Source organism: Molothrus aeneus, chromosome 15 (genome assembly GCF_037042795.1).
Source record: "Molothrus aeneus isolate 106 chromosome 15, BPBGC_Maene_1.0, whole genome shotgun sequence".
NCBI classification, from domain to species: Eukaryota; Metazoa; Chordata; class Aves; order Passeriformes; family Icteridae; genus Molothrus; species Molothrus aeneus.
Window position 1 is genome coordinate 9659643 of NC_089660.1, and position 24045 is coordinate 9683687.

The window sequence follows — 24045 nt, forward strand, 5'->3', positions numbered from 1 at the left end:
TGATGTTTTAGATAATAAAAGCAAAAAAGACCAGAAAACAAACCTGTAGCTTTCACAAATGGTTAATTCTGCTTTTAAAAATATCTTCCCCTCCTGCTGTTGTTTGAGGAGCAGACTGCTGTACTCCAACACTAAGATATTCAATTTCTACAATACTTGGAGCTCTTCAGGCCGAAAATTGCTGTGAAACATCCTGCCAAGACGATGATTCGTATTCTCTCCATTTCTTCCTAATGCATGCAGGAATCCTCACTTGCAATATAAGAAAGCAGCAGGGAAAAACAGCATTTATTTAGCTTAATTTAGCAAATGATTCAGTTTATTTACAAAGCTCATCTTTCTGCTGTTCAAACGCCTGTTGGAAATGCCAATGAAAAATGGTTCCATTTGATACGTTTTCAGTGTCCTGTTATTTGCAATATTTTAATCTGGAAGGTGATGAAGTCAGGCTGGGCTTATCCTCCTGGTTTCTGCAGAAATTTTGTTCTCAACACAGAAGCCATCAGGCCCTAGAGGAGTGGCAGTGCAGTGTCAGGCAGTGAAAGGCTCCATCCCGAGCTGTGAAGCTGGAACCCAGCTGTTGTCGAGGCTGTTGCTGGCAGAGCAGAGCAAGATCCAATTGTCTGACCTGGGACTGACCATGGCTCTGTGATGGCCAGGTTGGTGTCACTGCCCCGCACCAAACTCCAGGAAAACCCACACCAGCTGAGCAAGCTCAAATTGTCATCTGGTAGCAACAGAGCCTGGTCCCCTCCTGTGAAACTGCTGATAACAACATGGACCAAACACTGATAAACTACTCTGCCACTCTTCTTTTGTCACAGCTCCCAGGGCCTGAAGCACTCTGGCTGTGAATCTGCTTCCTTTTCTTCCTCTAAAGGACTGACTCATTAGCAGTACCAAATAACTGCATTAATTATCTGTAAGATAAGTGATGCAATGAAATGTTGAGCCTTCCCACATCCAAACCACAAAATGCCATTCTCCTCCCCTCTCAGTGGAGATTTCGCCAAAGGATGCACATTTTAAAGGAGAGGAAGGGTCTCAAAGCACAAGTTCCTTCTTCTGCCAATACAGGAGCTTCTCCTCAGTCCTGGGCTCCAGAGCATGCTGAGCAAACAGGGAGAAGTCAGTATGGGAATGGCCACGGCCTCCTGTCTATTTAACTGTGAATTATCAGAGCTGGGCATTTCTACAAATTCACTTCCTCGCTAACATGCACAGGCAGAGGAAATGTAGGTTTTAATGAAAATCCTTAATCTTAACTCTGAGTGTAACATTTTCCTTGCTTGGCCATTCATTTCAGAAGAGTTGCCATGGGGTATTTATTATTTTGAGAAATGTTTGTGATGATGAACTTCATACTTAGAATGGCCAAAGTACAAAATAACTTAATCATATGCTCATTCCGCAGTAGGTTATTAATAATTTCTTAGCTCACTAGAACAACTTAGATCTGAGATGTTAATTAATTTACCTCTGCTTATGCTGGTCAGCTTAACAATCTTGTATCTCTCAGTTTGACTAAAGAAAAATATTTAAATCTGTTTCAGATGAAAAGTCTCAGAGAACCAATGTTTGGGTGCCCATCACTCAGACTAATGATCATTTATTTAAAAACAATTGTTTCCACTGTAGCTAAAACTATGAAAACAAATCTTCCTGCCTAGCATTGTATAAACATTGTACAAAATGTACATTTTGGGACAAATTTGAACCCAGCTGTGCCCCTTTTATTTTTGCATTTTTAGGTTGCTCTCTGCCTCCACTCCCCCATACAGCCAGCCACGGTTAGCTGGAAGCCAGAATTTATTCTGCAAACGCCCAGGCTCTAAGAACACAAACTTGTTTAAGCTGAGACCATATTTGGAAGAGATCTGGGTCAAGGAAAATAATCAAAGTGCAGTGCATTCCTGGAGCATCACGTGAGGAGGCCACGGCACGCACAAGGCCCAGAACTAATGCTCAGGGAGGACCCTCAGTGCCCCCCTGCCACTGCTGCTCACCCTGAGCACCACCTCAGCAAACTGGGGCAAAGCCAGGCCCTTGGAAATGAGGGGTTCAGCAGCACACCATCAACAGCATCAGGACCATGGCAGAAAGTTCAAAACTAATCCAGGCCAGCTCCACAGGCTCCATCCTCACAGCCACAGGTACCTGGCTGTAACCCTGCCACTACTTTGGCTGAAGTCATGACCATTTCCTACAACTGTAAACATGCCTGAAGGACTGAAACACCAGTGTTCTCTTGCTCCCTGAAATTCCAGCATTCTTTTGCTTATTTTAGGAAGATCCCAAATCCAGCCCCTGCTGTTTGTTTTATATTTGGCTGCCACAATTGCAGAATTTCAGGAAAACTTTGCTTAACAAGTTTTTTTTTCTTCCACTTGGAAGACTTGAGTATGAAAACCTCCTACAGATGGTACTTTTAGCCTCTGAATATTTTATTTAATTAGCAGCCAAATGCACATTAACTAAATTGCAGTGCTTCAACTGTACAAGTAAAATCTCAAGCAGCCAGCACAGAGAACAGCTACAGAACATGCTGGCTGTGATCAACACTCACTGCCCAGGTTTATGTTTATAACATAAAGTCAGCAGGCAAAATAGGCCTTGAGCTGCCTATTTTAAACAAAAGGTGGCACCATGAACCATATAGTTCAGGGAGTATAACATTCTGAACTGTGATAGCACACATTTTTTTATCTTGCTGTGAATTTTTTTCCCCCACACAAAAGACTGGATTTAGTCTCTCCTGTTTTCATGACTTGGGCATTAATCCTTCACAGGGGTGGTGGTGGGAGGTTATTGCTGTTTGAATCTCTGGTGGGTCACTTGCATGGAGAATGGGGGAGTTGGGCTGGGAACAGGGGCCTCACCCTGCCTCCCCTCCCTGCTGTGAGCCTGCTGCACAGTGACACCACCACATTATGTGACATGCAAGAAAAAGGTAATTCATGATCCACTGTCAAATCCACTTTTATCACTTATCCACGCAAAAACATCACTGCTCACTCACTGACAGCATAAAGGCAACCTTGAAAGCTGGTACCATTATCACCTGGGCAGGTAACAGAGCAAGCTCTGCTTATGTGTATTTAAAAGGAAAAAAACAAAAAATCAGCATCCCTGTGCTCTTCCCACAGCTGGCAACGTGAATCTGACCAGGGCAGATTCCCTGGAAAGCAGCCCAATCATGATGTTTATCAAGATCTTGTCTAGATCCATGGACACCCTTGTGAAGAACTACATAGAGCTTTTCATTATTGAATTCTATCTTTTCCAAAGTATTATTCTCATCCTGTTTCCATTGTTTATTTTCCTGTGTATTTGTAAATTTGAGAGTTTCTTTTGCCCCAGCTTTTATGCATTTTGCTCCTGTTTTCACATATCCAAACACCTTCACTGTGACTTTCTTAACTGAGTCTGGGCTGTGTAGCATTGCATTTCCAGCACAAAGACAAAAGTACAAGCTGCTGCTCACATCATCCTTCTCCAAACAGCACGAGGTTAACTGTCATAGGAAAAACCACAGAAGCAGTGCAAATGCAGAAAACAGAGGAGCTATTCAGAAAGACAGTTTCTGAAAAATATACATTGAAATTGCTTTTATTTTTGCTGGAATTAAAAAAACATAAGAATATTGACATTGCATTTAAAACCCCCAGGAAGTTAAAGATTATACATTTTTGTATCTCTGAAACCCAATAAAAGTGTCTCCATCATGCCTTTTTTAGGAGATATCAGTGTATGAACATTTTGAACCAAGACTTTTAAACACATGTCAGGCTGTCCAAACTCTGCAGTGCTCTTCATTAAATACACAAAATGTGTCATTTTTGGGAAGGAACACTGTCCAAAAGTTAGACAATTCAACAAAGATTTTCTAGGAAAGACATCAAACCCCAGTTCTTAAGGGAAGAAAAACATGTATTTAAATGTAATCACAGACTTTAGTTTGGGATTTCTGTTTTAAGTTTTGAGAAGTGTTACTGTGTGTGCTGCTCTCTCTGCTCCACTCCATGGATTAATATTGGCAAGTACTACATTAGGAGTGTACTTATCCTAAAAGTGGACTGTTAAGCTGGTACAGTCATTCCTTTACTTCTTCCCGGTACTGCAAATAAAGTACACTGACAGGGTAACACACAGTTGTATGCAAACACAAAGAGTCACTTAAATTACCTGAAGTTTGGAAAGAAAAGTTGTGAATTTATACAGCCATGATGCAGATTGTATGATTTGTCTTCAGCAGGGTTAAAGCAGTATATACACAGCTGGTTTAAAATGACACATTTCCTCTCTGTATGTCAGGTAAGAAAAGCTTTCTATCAAAGTCCTTTTCAAAGTCATCATCTTGAGAGTCTTGCAGATGCTAGGATGAAACAATTGAAATTGCTACTGCTTTGGCTCCAGACAAGCAGACAGAAGTTAACTGCTTAGGAGTAGAGTCCCTCATGAATCCTACTGGTTATGGGGATGAGAGCTCAAAAACATTGGTCTTGCCTGTCCCAGTAGCTTATTGACTGCAATGATAGTATTTGTGGAATTCTTTCATAAATATCATTACACATTTTTACTTAAAGCCATGTCCTAACAGTAATAAAGATGATAATCCTGGGGGAATAATCACATTAAATGTATATATAAGAACAATATAAAAGAGTGACAAAGTTTTATTTCATTACAAAAGAGGTTTCTCTTTTCTTTTTCTGGGAATTCCTTTTTAAACTAAAACAGGCTTTCATTCTTATGTCACCAAATGAGGGGGGAAAAAAAATCAAATCCTAAAATTCTGATGTGTAGAAAAAAACAGGAAAACTATTGTCATACTACAAAAGATTTCACTTTACAACAACCCCAAAGAGTTAGCTAATACCTGGATGATACAGAAAAACGGGGACATGAGAAGGATAAAATTCTCTACTCTGATCAATGCAAGACTCTCTGATCTTAGGGGACATTTGTCCAGGGAATGAATGGGTGTGAAACCAGCCAGAGAGATGCTATGGATCAGGAGAAAAATCCTGCCTTTATTTTGGTGTTTTAGATTTTTTCCAGTAGAAAATGATGTGTGAACCATTTCAACAATATGAAGCAGGTACATTCTAACAATTTCCAACACAAATCCCAACACTTTCATTTTACTTAACAGTATACTGTCTGTCAAAAAAAAAGTCAGTTTATTTCATATTCTTTATGATGAAAAGTGTATAAACTGCACTTTCAAATTAAATCATGTTCCACCAAAACTGGTCTGGCTTTAAGACTGATAACTTTAGTGGAGAGAATTAAGATGCTTCAGCAAGTATCAATTTTCTGTTAAAAAAATGTCCGCAAGATGAAATAAAAAATTTTCTTAATTTACAATAAGCAGTGTAAACAGCAAAAACAACAGAAGCCACAAAGTTTCACGCACCAGCTGCTAGCAGACAAGTAACTCCAAATGCTCATAAAACTTTGTATCTTCCTTTGTTGGTTGGTTGGTAGGAATTTTGCTGCAAATAAAGAAGAGGATAACCAGTTAAAAGTGAAGATGGATAAATGAATTGCAGTAAAACCCCACTAGGTTATTAGCTGGCTATGTTGTAAAGCTACAGCAAACCAGATCTCTCAACACATAGAAAATATCAAAATGAGGGGAATAATCCTCTCCCCTGCCTGATGGTGTTGAAATTAGGAAATTTATTGGGACCCAGCTCTTTGAGGGGTCTCCAACCAAAAAGCTCTGTCAATGTGTTATCTCCATCTGCTGGCTGATAGCAGCCGTGTTCTGGCTTATTAACCAGTGCCACGGATTTTCAGGCTGTTCAGTGGTTTTGAGATCTATAGGTGCCAGTCCCTGATATTAATAAAACCTTATGCCAGAGCATCAACATTTGCAGAAATCAATCTCCAAGCATGCATTAAGGCACTTTCCCTCTGCATTGTGGATATTGCACTCACCAATCTGATGAGCTCCTCTTTTATAAGTCGTGTGATTTCTGCCTTTGCTTTCTGTACAGCAAGTTCATTGGCACCTGAAGATAAAAATATGTATTATAATCTTAAACACTTTCTGTATATGAAGCCTACAGCATAAAAACTGCTGTCTACTTTCAGAAGCACAGTAAAATTTGCTCATATGCTCAGCTTGAATATCCTCAGCTATTTGGTGAAGAACACTCTATTGCACAGAATGCCAAAGCTAAACTGTGTTCTCTTTTAAGGAAGACAGCAGTCATAAATTATACTGTTCAGATATATGTAGGACTTGAGGTTTCTTGGGAAAAAATCAACCATCACAACATTTGCCAAGTTTTTGTTGTAGTAGTTGATGCAATTTCTTATACCTTTAACAGCCTAAACAGAATTCTATTTTCTTCCTTATTTCACGGTGGCACAGACCTCTTTGTGCTAATTGTTCTTCCTCTGTTCTTTTCCTCTCCCCCAAACTGATTTCATACATTAGCTGTTGTTCTGTTGCAGGTGAGGAGAAGCCTCTCTGTGATCCCCATGGATCATTTGATAAGTGTATAGAGACAAACAAGTGTTTTTCAGTAATTGCAAAGTAACTGCAGTGAGTCTATAACTCAAGTGTCCGAACACTGACTACAGAAATTCCCTGTCTAATTACAAAACTAGACTCATAGCTTTAATAGAAACATTTATAAAAAGAATACATACTTTCTATAGCCAAATAAATCTTTCGTTCTCCTTCCTTGGGTTCTTTGCCTGGAGGGAAGTAAGTTCCCCTGATTGTAATGGCAGCTTCAGAATATTCACTGATTCTCTGCAGTGCTTCTTTGGAGGTAACTTTCCACCTGGCAGTCTGCAAGTGAAGGATATGAGAGGATCAACAAGGAGAAAGGCACCACACAAAATGGCAAGCCATTAGTTCTGCCAGCATGGGCAGAAGCTCAAAGATAAATACAGGCAATTTGTACTTGATACTGTGAAATGTAAATCCTCAAAATAATAGATGACTTAGATCTGAGCAGCAATATTCTGAATGGCAGAAATACTCAGGTACTAAAAAAAGGGCAAAGAGTTGTATCAGTCATGGCAGTAAAGCCTTTGCAAAAAACACCAGACAGTGTCAGAGATTTGGGTATTAGAGAAATGAGTAGAGGATGAAGAGATTTTTATCTGATAACGAATACTTGTTTTTCTGATACTCTCTGGACTAAGTCCAAAGCATTGCATTTATATAACCTGAGAAGTAATCACAGTTAATGTAGCAATTTCAATTAGGTATGATCAGATTAGAGACATAGTATTTTACTGGTGTAAGTATGAAGAGAAGTTTTGTTAAATGATGGTCATTTATACTTGATAATAGCAAAATGGTTACTTGCCTGTGGGAAGTCATTGATCTCTAATTCTTCTTCATATCTCTTGAAGGATTCATTCTGTCCTCCATCCTGTTTCTCTTCCTCCTGCTTCTCTATGGGTACATAATTGAGCTTGGCATTGATTTTTTCAGCCAGTTGCTCTGCAATGGTCTTGGCGGACACAGTAGGAGCTTGAATTGTGCCTCCTCTCAGGATAGCATTTGTAGCCTGCTGCATCACATCCTGTAAAAGCACAGGTCCATACTAAGAACAAGGGAGCCAAAAAAAGTCCTATATAAACCAATAAGGGTTTCATTAAAGCTCTCTATGTAATGTAATTGTCTACATAACAAATACATTCTCCAGACTTCTGCTCTTCCTTCCTTCCTCTCAAACACTCCCTTCACACCTGCAAAGAAAAGATCTTAGTGGTCTTTTGTATTTTCAGCTTAAAATATCTTTGGATATTCCAGAACAATTATGCTCAATCTAAACAAATTGTACATCACATGTACATCCCATGCTTCAGCAGAGAAAGATGTTCTGCAACTCTGCCAAAGCTGACACAACTAATTGTGTAATGTTATCAGTAATAAATTAACTCTTTGCCAGGGCAGACAAAGCATTTATGGTTCTATAATAAGTCTTATAAACAAATCAGCTCACTTACAAATCCTATATAAGTGAGTTAGCCCAGACTAAATGAGATAAACCATGCAGTATGTTACTAGCATGCAGAAACACTAAATCAAATGGCAACCACAGAACAAAGAACTGAACAGCCTTTATTAAAAAAGAGTAAAATTGGTCTGTAAAGAGCCTGACCTTAAAGTGGAAGGGAACCATGACTTGTGCCTCTGCTCCAAGATTCTTCTGGGCATTGATTCTCAAAGCCAATCTTTTAGCAATTTCCAATTTTTCTGCATTCCCAGCTGATGGTGTAGGAGCATTTGATGTTCCTGGTGCTGCCATGTCCTTTACTCTTTTCTTTGAATTGAACATGCTTTCAATTTGTTCATCAATCTAAAGAAAAGAACAATTATTTGATCACTGCATTTACCACTATATAATCTTGTCATCATAAAGAAACACTAAGGGGCATTTAGTTTACATGTTCTTAAAGAAATTAATCTTGTATAAATTGTAGAAGCCTGCCCAAAACTACAGCTCAACAAAAGATGATCTAATCAGGAAAAAGTCTGAACACAGTGTTTACCTGTAAGGTCACAAAAAGGATCCAGTATTAAGAAAGGAATTTAATAAGATTTAAAATAGAAAATGCTACCATGAATGTCTTTAAAACATTTCAAATAAAAATATGTTTGCAACTGAGGACCATTGTTCTATATCATTTATGCAAGATTAATATCCCAAATAATTTATGTGACATTTTTACATAACTACACACATCAAGTGTAAAATACCAGTAAGTCAAAAAGAGACACTGAAAATCTTCCTAGATCTTGATCTTCATAGCTGTAACTCTGTATTTGAAGAATACATGCAGTCAGTAACAAAGGTCACAGAGTAATAGAAATCCATGCACTCTGCAATGTATTATGCAATCTACTGGGTTAGAAAATCAAATGTATTGCAAAAATCCATAAGCAACTTAAATCCTATTCCCAAGTGCTTACATCAACAGCTGTATCTTCATCATCTGAATCTTGCAAGCCAAGAGCTGCTTTTTGTAGCTTCTTTCTTTCGTTAGCCAAAGCCTGTTCTGTTTCATCGAATTTAAAACCTTTGCCAGAGAATCCGCTGCTTTTTTTAATCAACTTTCCCTCCTGAAAACAAAAATATTATCATACTTAGGAGTTTCAAGTCCTAGTTCTCATAGTCATAAAATAACTCTAAGATTATACAAATAATTTTGAAATTATTTAAAAAGCAAATCCTAGCACATTCATAAAGAGCTTCAAATTTAAAAGCTGCATTTCACAATGAAATGTAATTAAAAAAACCTATGTTAATTCAACAGAGACAGTACCCTATTGGGGTTTTCTGTAAGTATACATTTTAAGTGCTTTTCAAATGCAGTAAAAAAAAACCCTCCATTTTTTTATATCAGAAAAACTCCAAAGTCATTCTTCTCAGCATGAGTGAGATCCTCTGATGGTGAGAACTCTAGAAATAATCATATTAATTCTGTGAAAGGGCTTCATTATCTTGTACGTGAATTTTGTTAAAAGCCAAAGTGCCTCTCATACCATAGGTATTTATTACATATCCAAGTGACAATATTTAAATTCTTAAGAACAGTTCTTTAATGACATTCAAGATCCCAATCCTGAGGTCACTGACACACTGAGCCAAGCACACACGTGTTCCCAGAGAGGTGACCCATGCATGTACACTGGATGCATGCCTGAACACGCATTAAACCTGGACCAAGCCCCCTACAGAAGAAAGAATTACTTACAGCCTTCTGTTGCTCTTTGAAGTCAGCCCAGAGCTTCTCCAAATCAGGAGGAATTGGATTCCCAGACAATTCCAAAGCCTTAATGATATCACCAGCATAACGTGCCTGATCCTCAGTAATGAATGTATATGCATACCCCTGGTCAAAATTCATTTAAGAGACAATTAGGAAAAAGCTCTAAAGACATTATCTCTAAATTTATTGAAATACCTTTGCACAGATGCTGATTTCTAGTCAATGAAAGTAACCATGACAGTCATGCAATAACTCCTTTTTAGTGGAAGTGTAGAATGAATAATGTGATTTCCCAGGAAGCTGATACAGAGGTAATCATCCAAAGATAGTAAACACTGAAATCTCTCCTTCCAACCAGTGTTGTCATGGGTCAAAGTTTGAAAAATTAAAATCTTTTCAATTTAGTAGGGCACATTTCCAACAGTGCAAAACACTCAAACTTTCAGCCACAAATGGGATTTAAAAGAACACTCAGACATCAGAAGAACACATATCTTCCAAATTTCAGATTGCTGAAGTTCAGAACATACTAAAAACATTCTTCCCACCAACAATACAAACTAGTCCCTCTGTAGCTATCCCTTGGAATAACTTCATCAAACAGTAAAGAAGGGGAAAATTCCAGTGATAACCACACCTGCCAAGTGTGGTTATTGAGTACATGAGTGTACATACTTTATTGCCAGCTCGGCCAGTGCGGCCGGCTCGGTGCACGTAGTCCTCATAGTGGTTGGGACAGCTGTAATTGACCACCAGCATCAGCTGCTTCACATCCAAGCCCCTGGCTGCTACAGATGTGGCCACCAGAAGTTTGCAGGTTCCATTCTTGAAGTCATTAATGATGCTGTCTCTGTCATACTGATCAATACCTGCAAGACAAATCAGTTAATTATAAAGCTCTGCTTTAAGCCACGAGAATTTGTACACAGGTCAAAATACCCTCAAACTTCAAACAACCAAAACCACAAGCAAATAAAACTTCAACACTTTCACACTTTTGAAGGCAAAATACATTAGCCAAAATAACCTCTATTATTTAAAATAACCTCTAATTTTTCAACTACCATAAGATGTTTTCCCCACACCAAGAGCCTCAAAACGTTTTTTTTTTAATATCATTTTCTCTTTTGTACTTCAGCTGAGACCTCATCTGGACACTTTGTCTGTTCTCTAAAGGCAACAGAAATCTCAGAAGAACAAGAATATTTTTCCCTCTTCCATTGCTGCATTCCTGCTGAACAGTGATTTTGTAGTTACTGATTTTATATAACACACTCCAAAAAATACCATAAGTTTTAAGATACACTGGGATGGACAGCATTGTAAAGAGATTATTCTCCTCTTGCTACTTCCATTCTATTACTACTTGACAGAAGAAAAGTAGAGCAGCAAGTGCTGTTACTGTGGAATCTCAAATAAAAATATCATATGATACTCCCCCTGGCACTCACTACTCTGCAATAATGAGTAGTCAGCAATATTCCCTGGGAGGTGTTAACTCTAAGTAACAGTCCTCTGGCACAGATACAAGATTTGGCATCTGATGACATCTCAGAGAGAACAATGAAGAGTAATTACACAAAACTATCATATCTATTTCAAATTAAGAGACAATTATCCTCCCCAATTACAAAGCAAAACCTGCTTATGAAGAAGTAATAAAATTGGTACTATACAAGAACTAAGTGATTTTTAACTACTGGATACCAAGATCCTAGTTGGGAGTTGTTAATATAAGTCCTTAAATTTGCAGATTACCTCCATGGAGAGACAAGCAAGGATAAGAGGCCCTCATTAAATCTTTCAACAACCCATCAGCGTGTTCTTGCTTATCTACAAATATGATAACAGATCCTTTCTCCTGATAATGTCCCAGTAGCTCCAGTAACTTCAGAAATTTGCTCTCCTCTTCTATGACAATCTGGATAGAGACATACAAAAGAGTATAATTTGTATCTTGAGTCATTAAACAAATCCAGAGTGTATAAAGTAAAAGTCAGGAACAGGAGATGAGTTTTTCAGGCTGTTCCCACAGCCAGTGGTAAAACAGCTGTTCAGCTTAGTGCTACAAACCAACTTTAAAAAATCACACTGCATTTGTATATTAAGGTGTTGATTTATTCTAAGTTCATTTTTAATAAGGCCACTAAGCTTCTAAACATAAAAGCTCTGTGGGTATATTGGTTTATATTCAACATTGCTGGGAACAATCCTTTGCAAGCAACCGAGAAGATAAGTGAGGCAGATGTATCATACTCACCACGTGCTGCTCCACATCAGAACAGACAACACTTCTGCCTCCAACCTGCACCTCTATGGGTTTGCTGAGGATCCTGCGAGCCAGGGCCTCCATAGCTCTGGGGAAAGTAGCAGAGAACATGACAGTCTGACGGTCAGGCCTGACGTTGTCTACAATGCGCATGACCTGTGGTGAGAGAACGTTCCCTGTTAACGTCCAACTGCTGCAACTCCATTTCACACTCATACAAAGCTGTCATTTCTAAAGTCAGGTGGTATCTGCACCTCCCAGACCACAAAACATTCTTTACAGATTTCCTCTAGGCACCAAGCTGCTGGCATTGGAAGACGGCAAAACTTGCTGGATTCAGAAGGAAGTTGCATGGCAATATGGAATCTGGCAGCAGCTCAGCAAAAATCCTAGGAAATGCAGCAGAAATCCTACAGCTCAAGAGACAAATAAAAGGAATTTTCCTAGTTTTGGAGAACAGTACAGCCCATGACAACTGGAAGAGCCCTGGATGTCCAAAGCTCTCAGCAAGTCAGCAGCATTTCCAACGTTTTGTTCTTATCTCTTGCCAAGAGATATCAAAGACTTTATAAACAGACTACTAATTCCAATAAACTACTAACACAACACCTGTATCAAGGAATTACACAGGGATACCACATGGCCACAAGTACTCAAAATGAGTGTGTAAAACACTGTGTATTAGAGAAAAATCTAAGCTATATAGGAATTTATTGAAAGCAAAACAGAGAATCACAGAATGGTTTGGGTTGGAAAAGATTCTAAAGATCTTCCACTTCCAAGCCCTTGCCATGGGCAGGGATACCTTCCACTAGATGTGAGGATAATGTGATGTTATAATAATGTGATAATAGACAGGAGAAAAATAGAAATATTAGAGTCAGCTTAAACCGCTGTCCATATGCAGCACATCCTTTTGAACACCCACTGGCAGTGCAGTAATAATGCAGCATTGGAAAACCCTTGATGTGACAAACAGTCTCTTTTGGCACCACCCCCCATATCATTAATTACCTGAGGCTCAAACCCCATGTCAAACATTCTGTCAGCTTCATCAAGTACAACGTACGTGACTCTACGGAGGTTTGTCACCCGACCTGTGAAAGGAGAGGAAAAAACACATGGGAAACAAAATCAAATGGAAATCTAGTTTCCCTTAGGAATATTTTTTTAAAATGTTATATAGTCTCACTATCTTCTAACAAAGACATTAATTAATTTTTTAAAAAATTCACTGAATGTGAATTTTAATGTTCACACTTTAATCACACATACATTCTGGGAAATGTGTAAGTATGCACAAGGCCCTTTTAGTTTGTCAAACTCTTCTCTTGCATACCATCATAGGGCCAGAAGAACCTGTAAAATTCAGAAAACTGCCCTCGCCAAAACACATCATAAAACTAAGACTGAGCTGAAGCAAGGAGCCACATCAGCCAGTATCTGACAGCGGCACCTAGAAAAGAACATATTAGAGATTACAGCGCATGTGTGGAAGGCAAAGCCCAGTGCTAACTGCTGCAGCCTCAGAAAATTCCTTTATACACAATCTGTAATGCTTCCTTGGAATTAAGAATAACTATATGAGGATAACCATACTAGTTCTAGATCACTGCTAATAATAGGCATAAAACAGAATAAGCAGTCTTTTAAAAATAACTATTATATAAAGATTAAAACCTACCCAGTAACACTACTGAATTTAAAAATCAAGAACCACCCCAAACTCTGGGACAGGTTGAAATAAAATAAGCAAGTTGTGTTTCTGTGAACATTTTGAAATTATCATGGACAGGATAACTAGCACCCTTCCCAAACAGTGAAGAGATTCCCCTTCATGAGAAGGATTTAACTCAAGGATTTAAAATCATACTCTCAAACAATATAAACACATTCAGTTCCACACAGCTGTGGAGTAACCCTGCCAAATGCTCTCTGAATGGGAAAGATTTGTCACATTTTCTATAACTATCACTCAGACTTGTGCGTATCAAACTATAGAAGAATTTGGTCCTCTCAGCTTCAGCAAATCGTAGCTGAATCCTCAAATTATTTAAGACATTACGCGCTGCATTTTTTAAGATATGGAATTCAATACTAAGGAACAGAACAAGTATTCCTTATATCTATGTATCTATTTAACATCTTAACACTTTCATCCCCAAATAATAACTTTGTAAAATTACTTGGGAACAGCATTAATGTACCTACCTTTGACGATATAAGTCTTGGAAGCCCAGTTCTATATGTCTTGAAGGTACTTTTTTCACAGAAGTTAAATAATGTCAACAGTTTAGTAGAGGTTTTGATGTGGAATAATTTAATAATAAAACTTTATCTAATAAGCATGCAATGGTTATACTAGGACAAAACCTCTTAAAGCTGCAGTGGCTCAGTTTAATCAATCTGAATATCTGATATAAGGTCAGTTCTTTTACTTCTGAGCAGGTATTTAGGGAGGGCTTCTTTGTCTGTTTTTTAAAGCCAACAGATAAAGGCAGAGTCAGATGCTCTTGTAAAGCGGGGAACTGCTGAGCTACTCTAGCATGGATCAATGGGCAGACAAAATAAGCAACTGTTACATAACCTTTATCTCAATGACTCCAACTTAAAAAATTTGGACCAGCACATTTCAAGTTTAGCAATGATAAACATTCTCAAAAACTTTTCAAGAATGTAGTAATTCCTGTCCTCCCCAAAAATGTCAAATCAATATATGCTTAAACCTATTATTAGTGCTATATATTCTCAATAGCTATATAGTGCAGCCTGAAGAGATATAAGAAAATTCCATAAGACCATTTATCAAATACATGATCTTTTGAATCTGTTAGAATTACACAACAAATGTAAAAATAATCTGCAAAGGAAAAGGTTTTCTACTCACCATTGTTAGCTGCTAACATGTCAATCATACGTCCAGGTGTGCAAACAATAATTTCAGCACCTCTTTTGAGTTCAGCTATCTGATTTCAAAACACAGTGAACAATCTATTAGTTTTTGCTTTGTGATTTCTTTCAGATTTTTTAAAACATGTATCACCTTGCAAAAAAGAAAACCACCTACACTGTAATACATCTGTTCTACTAACATGAATTATGTAAAGATTTTAATTAGCAATTTCTTCAAGTCTTTGGAGAACTTTGCTTCCAAAAAGAGTAACCCCTGACAGTCAGAGTTACGAGCACCTGGAGCAGTTTTAATGAGAATATGACTTCAATATGCTTAAGAGCCTGTAAGAAATGTCAGTGTTACATCAGGAACAAGTGATAGTAGACACATCATATTCTACCATAGATGGTCATTCCTGTTGTTTCCATAAATGGGTGGGGTGGAGGTGTGGAAAACCTTGAAATTAATTTTTAAGTTACTTCAAGATGCAATATTTGATAATGCAATAAAGCAAAGATATAATTTTCTGACTTTTGTTATCTTAAAAGGGAACTCTCAGAAGAATATAGTTTCCTAGTAACTTTCAAACTATTATATCCCATTAATAATTCAATTTTAATTTAATACTCAGTACATACATAAAGACAAACAGTCTGAAATTTTTAAGGATCGTATCTGAGACTTTCCAGGATCATTATTGTTTAAGGCTAAATTACATGCAAAGCTTTTTGCATTACTACCATTTTTGCATTACTACCATTCCCACAGAGAAAATCCATAATGAAAATTGCAAATGTACCGGATTAATGGAAAAGAAAAAGCAACTAACTTTGCTACAAAAGAAACACTGAATAATGAAGCCCAAGCACTCTTTGACAAGCCAGGCATGTGTTCTGCATACCTGTTCACTGATCCCTGTTCCTCCATAAACACAGACAACTCGAAGCCCAAGAGTCTTTGAGAATTTCTTGCACTCCTTGGTAATCTGCAAAGCCAACTCACGTGTAGGTGTCATAATGACAGCTGAAAAGCAAAACATTTCTCTCATACAGTGCAATATAAGAGATGTTGTATTTTCCACAACAGAAATCAATCTTTTGTAATGATGTTTACAGCAATTCACTTCCTATTTTTAAGAATGTAATTTCAAGGAAAACATAACTGAGACATTATGAGGAAGGAGTAGAAATCTGGTCCAAGTGTAAAAATCAAGGCAGGAAGGTCTCCCATATATGTGGACATGAGATGCTACTGAAACAACATGAGATGGCACAGTAATCACAAAACAACATTAAAGAGCATGGTGATCTTTAACTTAAAAAATACTTATCAATGGACATTAGTAAGCACTTCTCCCTATAACCACACAAAGAACTGAAATCCCATCTAAAGCATATATTTGATGTTATATTTATTTAAATAGTAACTTTGAAAATAAAATCTTTTTACCTATGGGACCTTCTCCTTCTTCTAATGCTCTCTGATCCATAATGTGTCTGAACATGGGCAACAGAAATGCAATCGTTTTTCCACTTCCTGTTTTAGCAATGCCGATCAAATCCCGTCCGTTCATAATTGCTGGGATAGCCTGGGTTTGAATCGGAGTGGGCTTTTCATAGCCATGTCTTCAAGAAGGAAAAAAAAAATTTTAAGAACAAAATAGAATTTGATAGATGTGAATCATGAAGTTATGCTAATTTTTTTTTACATATTCATATTTACATATATATACATATATATCAGGGCCCTTCAAAAAATACAGATCAAAATGAGCATGCAAAAGCATGATACAAATGGCAGAGAATAGATAACAACAATAATTCAACACAGAGTGATAAACACTCTGATGACTATAAATGTAACATTTACATGGACATGTGGCATTCATTATGCAGCAAAGTAAAAGGTCCTTCTCAAGGACACAGGACAGAACACAGCGAGCAAAATCAAGGATGATACAGTTCATAAAGTGCTTGCTTACTTTTTGAGGGCAGTGAGAATCTTCATGGAAATACCACATTGTACCCAGGTTTTTATTGGTTTGGGACAGCCTTTTCCCTTGACTGTAATTCCCTCCAGCTCCAGCCTGTACACATTGACCTCTGAAATAGAGTTTATCTTTTAACAGAGTCAAACTTGACACTTTTCTACTATTGTGATCAAAAAATTCTTGCTTTGTTCCTTAACATGAAATACTATTTTTATCACTACCAGAAAAAGAGCTTTTTGCTTGTTACACATAAACACAGGAGTTGGGTTGAAAGGATTCAGCTTAATTTTCCAATTAAAGCATCATACATAATTATAATAAGTTATCAACAATAGAGATGCAACCGATTTAACATTTTTTCTATAGCAAGTTGCTCCAGATGTTTTTTACATTGCAAAGCATTTGCTGTTCCTTAGCACAATGAAATCCACCATTCTTTTCTTCAATAGTACTCAAGGTGTTCTGGTTGTATTTGTCTTTACCTTCTTGAGTCATTTTAGCTAGTTCAGGTACTTCAACGTAGAAGTTTTTCCTGAAAGGTTCATATTCTATCTTTCCATGATCCACTGGTTCTAGCAGCTTTCTCTGCTTGGTCTGATAGCCAGTCAGGGCAGTCTGAAGGTCAACTTCCTCCTCTTCTGAGGAATACTGCAGAGATCACAATTTTTGTGTGCATTAGGATTAATGAATTATGAAGGTGTTTGGCTTTTGTCATTTACAGCAACTGAGGACCTGCTCTTAACTTATGAGTCCCAATTGTTCTTTCCCCTAATGCTTTCATGTTTCTCCCAAACCTTAACTGTCATCATGTTCTGTGTCACTTTCACAGCTTTACCAATGCCAACTACCAGCCCTGTCATTCAGAAATAATCACTGCCACACCAAAGAAACAGTAAGAGGAAATGAAGAGAAAGCAGCCAGCCAGCAGACTGGCGTCACATTGCAGTCACAGCTCTGACAGATGTCCCCAGCTCAGCTTTCAAGGAGCACCACAAGCACTGGAACTGCACTCACAGAGCATGGCCTGAAGTGGCTGAGCTCCAGAGCCTGCAGGGTGTTGAGTCTGTGACACAGGCAAGGCTGACCCTCCACAGCCTCCTGAGCAGCAAAATACCCACACCCTTTACAGCTCTTCAGGCCAAAACCACACACAGCCACAGGAAGCAAGAACTGGCAGTTTGCCTGTTCATAAGAGAAATACAAAACATTGCCATTACCTCCATTGCATCTTGGTCATTCTCCATGAGCTCCCCTTTCTTCTTTTCTGACTCAGCAGATGCCTTTTTGGTTGTCACCACAGTTACCACCTTGGTAACAGTTGGTCCAGTTTTCTATTAAAAAATGTTTAAAAAATGAATGCACTCTTGTATAAACAAAACCCACCCTGTAAAAAACCATACAGAACATTTGTACTTCTGGATACATTATGCTGAGCAAATTATTTCCTACTTCCCTTAGTGAAATTTTATCAGAATAATGCTTGATAAACAGTTTCATAAAAACACCAGGAAACTATAGTTAAAGCAAACATGCATTAAGTGCATATAATCTGTGCTTTTTTGCACTTTCCCCCATTTTCCCCAAGCCATTTTGCTATTAAAACACAATGTTATCTCTGTCTTTTAAAAGCAAGAAATATTTAACAAGTGATTTTACCTTTTCACTCCCACCTCCACCTTTCACACTTCTCATATTGAACTTCTTGACCTCTTCTTTTACTTCTTCCATATAAGCATCTAAAGGATCTAACTCCTCATCTTCAACCTCATTGCCTTCTTTTTCTCCTTCTGCAGTTTCCTCTTCATCATCTAACAAGAGTGAAAAAAATCGGGATGAAAGACAGGGAAAGACAGAAGTCCTTACATGTGTCAAATTACTGTCCACCCAAATAACTACAGCCCATTATATTACTATATAATTTTTCCTCATACTAATCTCTCCAGTTGGTTTATCAAAAATCTATCTTAAACCATCTGACACCATGACCAGATTTAGGCTTTTTTATTTTACGGTTCACATTCTGAAGAGTAATTAGATGCTTTAAAGTTATTGTAATAAAAATATTACTAGGAATAGAAGTATTCTGTTATACATAAAGAGTTTAAGTACCATCATCATCTTCTAAACTCCATTTTTTCCCCTGTTTCATCTCTTCAATTTCTTTTTTCAGCTCTCCTATATTTTCCATTGCCTTCTTGCGTTGTTCTTCCCTCCATTTCTCCACTCTTTCTTTTCGTTTTCTCATTTCTTCTTCTAGTTTATTCTGATCAAAATTCTATGACAAAAACCCACCAAAAAGTGAAAATTAATGGCCATTGACTTTATTTATGCTTCTTGAAACAAATGTAACCATTGAGTGAGCAAGCTGTAGAAGACTGGACATCCACAAACTTCCTGGTTTAAATTCTTTATCTTTTAAATTTACAAGTGTTAGAAGCCTCTACCTCAGTGGCCACAGCATTTGTGGTAGCATCTTTGTCTTTCTCTTCCTCTTTGTCATCTTTGTCCTTTTTCTTTTCTTTGGAAATGTCCACACCATCTGTCTTTTCTTTAGATCTTGATCTGAAAGGTAAGATCAAAGGTTTCTTACAACATTACAGCTTTTCTCAGGGGGAGGATACATATATGATGGACAGAAACAGAACTATAACCACCCTGTTATGTTTTCAAACACCTCACAAAACACACTGCTTCCCAGACAATCTTTCCATGTCATGGAATTGCTTCCTCTAACTACAAGTAATATAGACTCTAACCCAATCCAGCAATTCAAATGCTTTTCTCATTTCTTTGCAGACTTCATTTTCAGAGCTCTTACAATTGATACTCCAGTTGTTCTATACTTTATTTTACAGCTCCTTGAAGTCAACATTTAGAAAAGAGAACAAATTTCCTGTTTGTGGAATTTCTAGAGAAATGTAAAGTGATCTAGCAACTTGCCATGGAAGTGTAAGCATCCCCCTAAACACACTGTCCTGGCCGACAGACAAAAGCTCTTCTCCCTGGGAAAAGCTACTCATGTAATGCAAACATAACAGGCAGACTTGCACTGAATATAAAAATCATTCATAACAGGTTTTATTGTACTTACTTGCTTCCAATTTAAAAGAAAGCATCTAAACCTAATTTGTGCTAGCTTATGACAATAAATATAAAATTCCCTTTAGTTAATTAAATATCATGAAGTTTTTTTCTAGTTTGGACTATTCTGATACAAAACATACACTTATTCCCAAAGCTTTTGTGATTCCAGCTTGTCATGATTTCTAGAGTGCCATCACTACTTATGCTGTATACTGACTGTTGTTATCATTTACAGACTTCCCACCCATTTTACAGCAGAGCCTGACTATATGCTGTTTTCAGTTACATCTGAAAACCTTACCAAGATATATTTAAAAGTTAATGACCTGCAGCAAGCTTTTACACATTTCTAAACCTAAGAAAAGAAGAATACCTGTTTTCTGTTTTCCTGTTCTTGCTTGGACTGGAGGATCGAGAGCGTCTCCCTCTGCTCCTGCTCCGTGAGCGCCTCCTCTCTCGGCTCCGGGACCGTCTCCTCTCTCGGCTCCGTTCCCTTTCTCTACTCCTTGAACGTCTGACATGCAACAAAATTGTCTTTGCATAGGACATGCTCATAGCATAACTTTAGCCTTTTATTGAGGAACAGGTTGTAAAAGGAACCCACCAATCATCAAGACCACTCTCGGGGTCTCTAGCTGGTCAGAGTAATTTCGAGATAAGTTAGAAAGTCTCTTTTCTCAGCCCGACACTTGAAGAAGGAGTCAGGGCTCTTCATTTCTCAGTCTCAAGGTTGTTTATTGTATCTTATCTAGAAAATTCTTTCTCCTGACCTGCTGAGGTCTGCTCAGCAAGACGGTCAGAGGCACTCTGCCTGCCCCCGGGGTGGTGTTATCTTTTTATACTAAAAGTTACATGTACAATATTTACAATTACTTTCTAATACCTATCATCTACGTTAGTGAGCTTCTACTCTAAACCAACCTAAAAGTGCCAACATCACAGCAGAAGATGGAGGCCAAGAAGAAGAAGGAGAAAGGCTGGACACATCCAGATTCTTCCATCTTGCCCCCTGAACCCCCATCCTAAAAACTTCCAAAAATCTATTTTTCACCTTGTGATAAATTCACTATCATTCTACTTAAACTTTTGTGGCTTGTAATTCTTCATATAAAGGTTGGTAATTGTTTTTTTCTAAGGGCTAAATCAAAGGCACAGGGGTCTTGGGCTCTTTGCCAAGGTCTCTGAGCCCCCTGGGCAGGGTCTCGAGCCCTCCAGGGCAGCCAGAGGAATTTCCTGGGTTCCCACAGACCACTAAGAATTTACAAACTCCAGCACCGGCAAGCATTTAATAAGCAGAAAGCCTTAAGCATAGTGAAACCCATCACAGCCATCAGCAAAGTAACTAACTGGAGTGGGAGAACACCAACATTCAGCGGACAGGCACTTCCAGCTACTCTGACTGGAGCTGATGTCGTACCTTTGACGCTTCCTGTCCCTGGAGCGAGACCTTCTCTTGTCCCTGCTGCGTGACCTATCCCGCCTGCGGTCCCGCTCACGGCTCCTGGAGCGCCTGTCCTCGCGTTTCCTCTTGTCCGACGGGGAGCGGCTCCTGGAGCGGCTCCCGGAGCGGCCCCGGGACGCAGAGCGCTTCCGGTAATGCCTGCGTGGCACAGAGGGTGAGCATCGCTACCATGTACAGCAAAAAAATTACCTGAATTTCTTGGACTTTTTACATGTCTAAACTTTTGCAATCCTCTTGCCAAACTGATTAATATACATAGTATATGCAGAATATCCATAATATGCATATACACTCCTACTGACGCTGAAATTAGAAGGATTATTTGGTCATGATTTTCTTTTGGTTTTAGAGTACTATTATAAGCACACCATGAGAACACCAAAACATCAAGAACAATTTCCTTTCCAGAAATCCACGGATTTCCATTTTATATATAGGAAAAGCTGAAGGCTCTTTGAAGCTATCCCAAAATCTGTCAAGCAAACAAAACTGCTCTTTGTTGCTTTTTATACAATAAATGTTTACCCATGTAAGGTAGGTGAACTATAGCTGTACTCAATGGGAAAGCTGTCAGACTGGAATTAAAGAAAGATAAACCCCTGAGGAAGTGACACAGCTGTGGTCAATGCCTTTACCATGCTGACATCAACAGAAATTCTTTCATTTCAAACATCGCAACAGAAGCTGTCAGAAGTCAGCAAGGCCTGAGGGGTGTGATGTAGATGGGGGTCTCCTTTACTCCTCTCATTAATGCTCTTATCCCATCCACACTTCTGTGGGGCAGAGCAGGGCCAGGAATTTCCTAGGAAACTCTTCAACTGAGTATAGAAGTCACAGAGGGACCTTGACTGTGACCATTTCCTCTTCTTCCAATCCCAGATTTTTGGACACCAGGCCAGAATAATTCCTTTGTTCACTCTCCTGTGGCTCAGGACCCACAGACCCTTTCTCCTGACAAGCCCAGTAGTCATGCTTGAGAAGAAGGAAGAAGCAGAGAAGGCAAGACTCTCAGCCCCCCACTCCTTGTTTCACTTCCATGGTAGTATTAAAATAGTTCAGCTCTAAAAATAGCAATATATTTATATCTAGTCTATGTTATGTTGTATATTTAGGCAGCACATGCACTTGGGAGTTAGTACAGTAGCACACACCCACATCCTGCCTATCAGCAGGACAACTAACTGCAAAGATCATTAAGAACATTTGTCAGCATTGAGATTTTTAATTTCTTTTCCATCTCCATCACAAAATGCCATGGGATCTGCTCTATACTTCCTCTCTTTCTAACCTTTTCATTCTAGAGAACTACTTTTGTTTTTAAATATCTTTCCTCTACAGTGTGCAATAAAGCCAAAAAGATGATTTCAGATTGCAGAAGCCCCAGTGTGAGGAACATTTCCTCACACCAACCCCAGCACATGCAGCCCCCACCCATCTCCACCCACCATTCACTCTCACCCTCTTAACCATTTCTTCACTTTTTAAACTTTAAACCCACTTTTAACATTATTTTTAGCCCAAACAGACGAACCCTGTCATTTTCAGCAGAGAAGCTACACTGTGACATGCAACTGAGTCCTGCTGGCTGGAGTGCCAGAGCTTGGCTTTCAATTCAGGAGGCTCTAAGGGTGCCCTGTACCACCCACTGCTGCCCCAGCTCATCGGGAACTAATTTAGATAGATCTGTGGGAGTGCCCAGCTCTGCACTAGGTCACTAATTTGAGCTTAAGGTGGTTGTTAAAATTTCAAGTAACCTGTCTCCCTCGGCGGAGATGGACCTGGGAGCTGGTACAGTGTAGTACAAGTGTATGTGGGGACTGAAGTGTTAGCTTTAGTATAAAAACCTGATTAAACTACGAGACAGAGGCATATGGCCGACAGCAGTAGCAAATTTAAACCGTGGAAGTGGTTTAAAGCCTGACAGGTGTGAACAGCTCCGTATCATCTGGAGCACAGCTTTGGCCCGAGACACACGCAGCACAAGGGCACATTACTGCCGAGCTGGTTACAACCCCAATCGGGTCTTTACATCAGCTGGGAGAGGACAAAATATACATAGTTCATAAACACAAAAGGCACAAGCAAGAACATCTAAACCAAGCTAACCCCCCTACGTGGCTAATTACGACATTTTGGAACATGCCCGAGAAGGCCGGAGGTGCTCCGGGAGCCCGGGGTCGGTGCCGGTGAGCCCCGGCAACTCGGGCCCACCCAGTGTTGGGACCCTCGGCCCCGGCCGGAGCCCCGAGTGCCCGGCCCTGCCCTCAGGGCCGGCTCCAGGCCCGGGCCCTGCCGCGGCGGCCTCAGCGCGCCCGACAGAGCCGGCCGAGATAGCCCGCGCCACCCTTTGTCCCCCTCAGTGCGCCACCAGCCCCGAGCGCGCCGCGATCCCCGAGCGGGCGAGGCAGTGGCGCCGCTCCCTCACCTGGACTCGCGGCCCATGGCGGCGGCGCTCCCGCTACACGGCGGCGGCCATTCCGCGCCCGAACGGCGAGAGCCCTGCGGGGAGCGCCGCCCCTTCCGGGCCGCGCCCCGCTCCAGCGCCCCCCGGCGGGCGGAGGGCGCAGCGCCGCCCGGGCACACGAACGGGGGCGGGA

At 39.4% G+C, this 24045-nt stretch overlaps 1 protein-coding gene across 1 annotated transcript; it reads right to left on the minus strand.

The window, feature by feature from the left end:
* Positions 1-3593: 3593 nt before the first annotated feature.
* On the minus strand, positions 3594-23953 carry DDX46 (DEAD-box helicase 46). The gene is made up of 23 exons (XM_066560060.1): positions 23874-23953; positions 21404-21586; positions 20360-20500; positions 19347-19464; positions 19012-19177; positions 18559-18710; positions 18120-18233; positions 17385-17550; positions 16894-17014; positions 16362-16537; positions 15814-15935; positions 14907-14985; positions 13034-13116; positions 12011-12175; positions 11509-11671; positions 10426-10619; positions 9736-9873; positions 8951-9100; positions 8139-8336; positions 7338-7556; positions 6667-6811; positions 5947-6020; positions 3594-5498 (listed from the first exon to the last, which is right to left on the minus strand). Exons 1-23 carry the CDS (start codon positions 23888-23890, stop codon positions 5451-5453), a joined length of 3132 nt encoding a protein of 1043 aa, XP_066416157.1. The 5' UTR covers positions 23891-23953; the 3' UTR covers positions 3594-5450.
* Positions 23954-24045: the final 92 nt, after the last annotated feature.

What these genes read in the sequence shown, in the direction of transcription:
- DDX46 (XM_066560060.1), bottom strand. An exon ending in AGGGACAGGAAGCGTCAAAG is followed by an intron (nt 20,501 to 21,403) that starts GTACGACATCAG and finishes GTTGCATGTCAG; the next exon opens with ACGTTCAAGGAGTAGAGAAA. An exon ending in TTGCTTGTCTCTCCATGGAG is followed by an intron (nt 10,620 to 11,508) that starts GTAATCTGCAAA and finishes TTTGTCTTGCAG; the next exon opens with GTATTGATCAGTATGACAGA.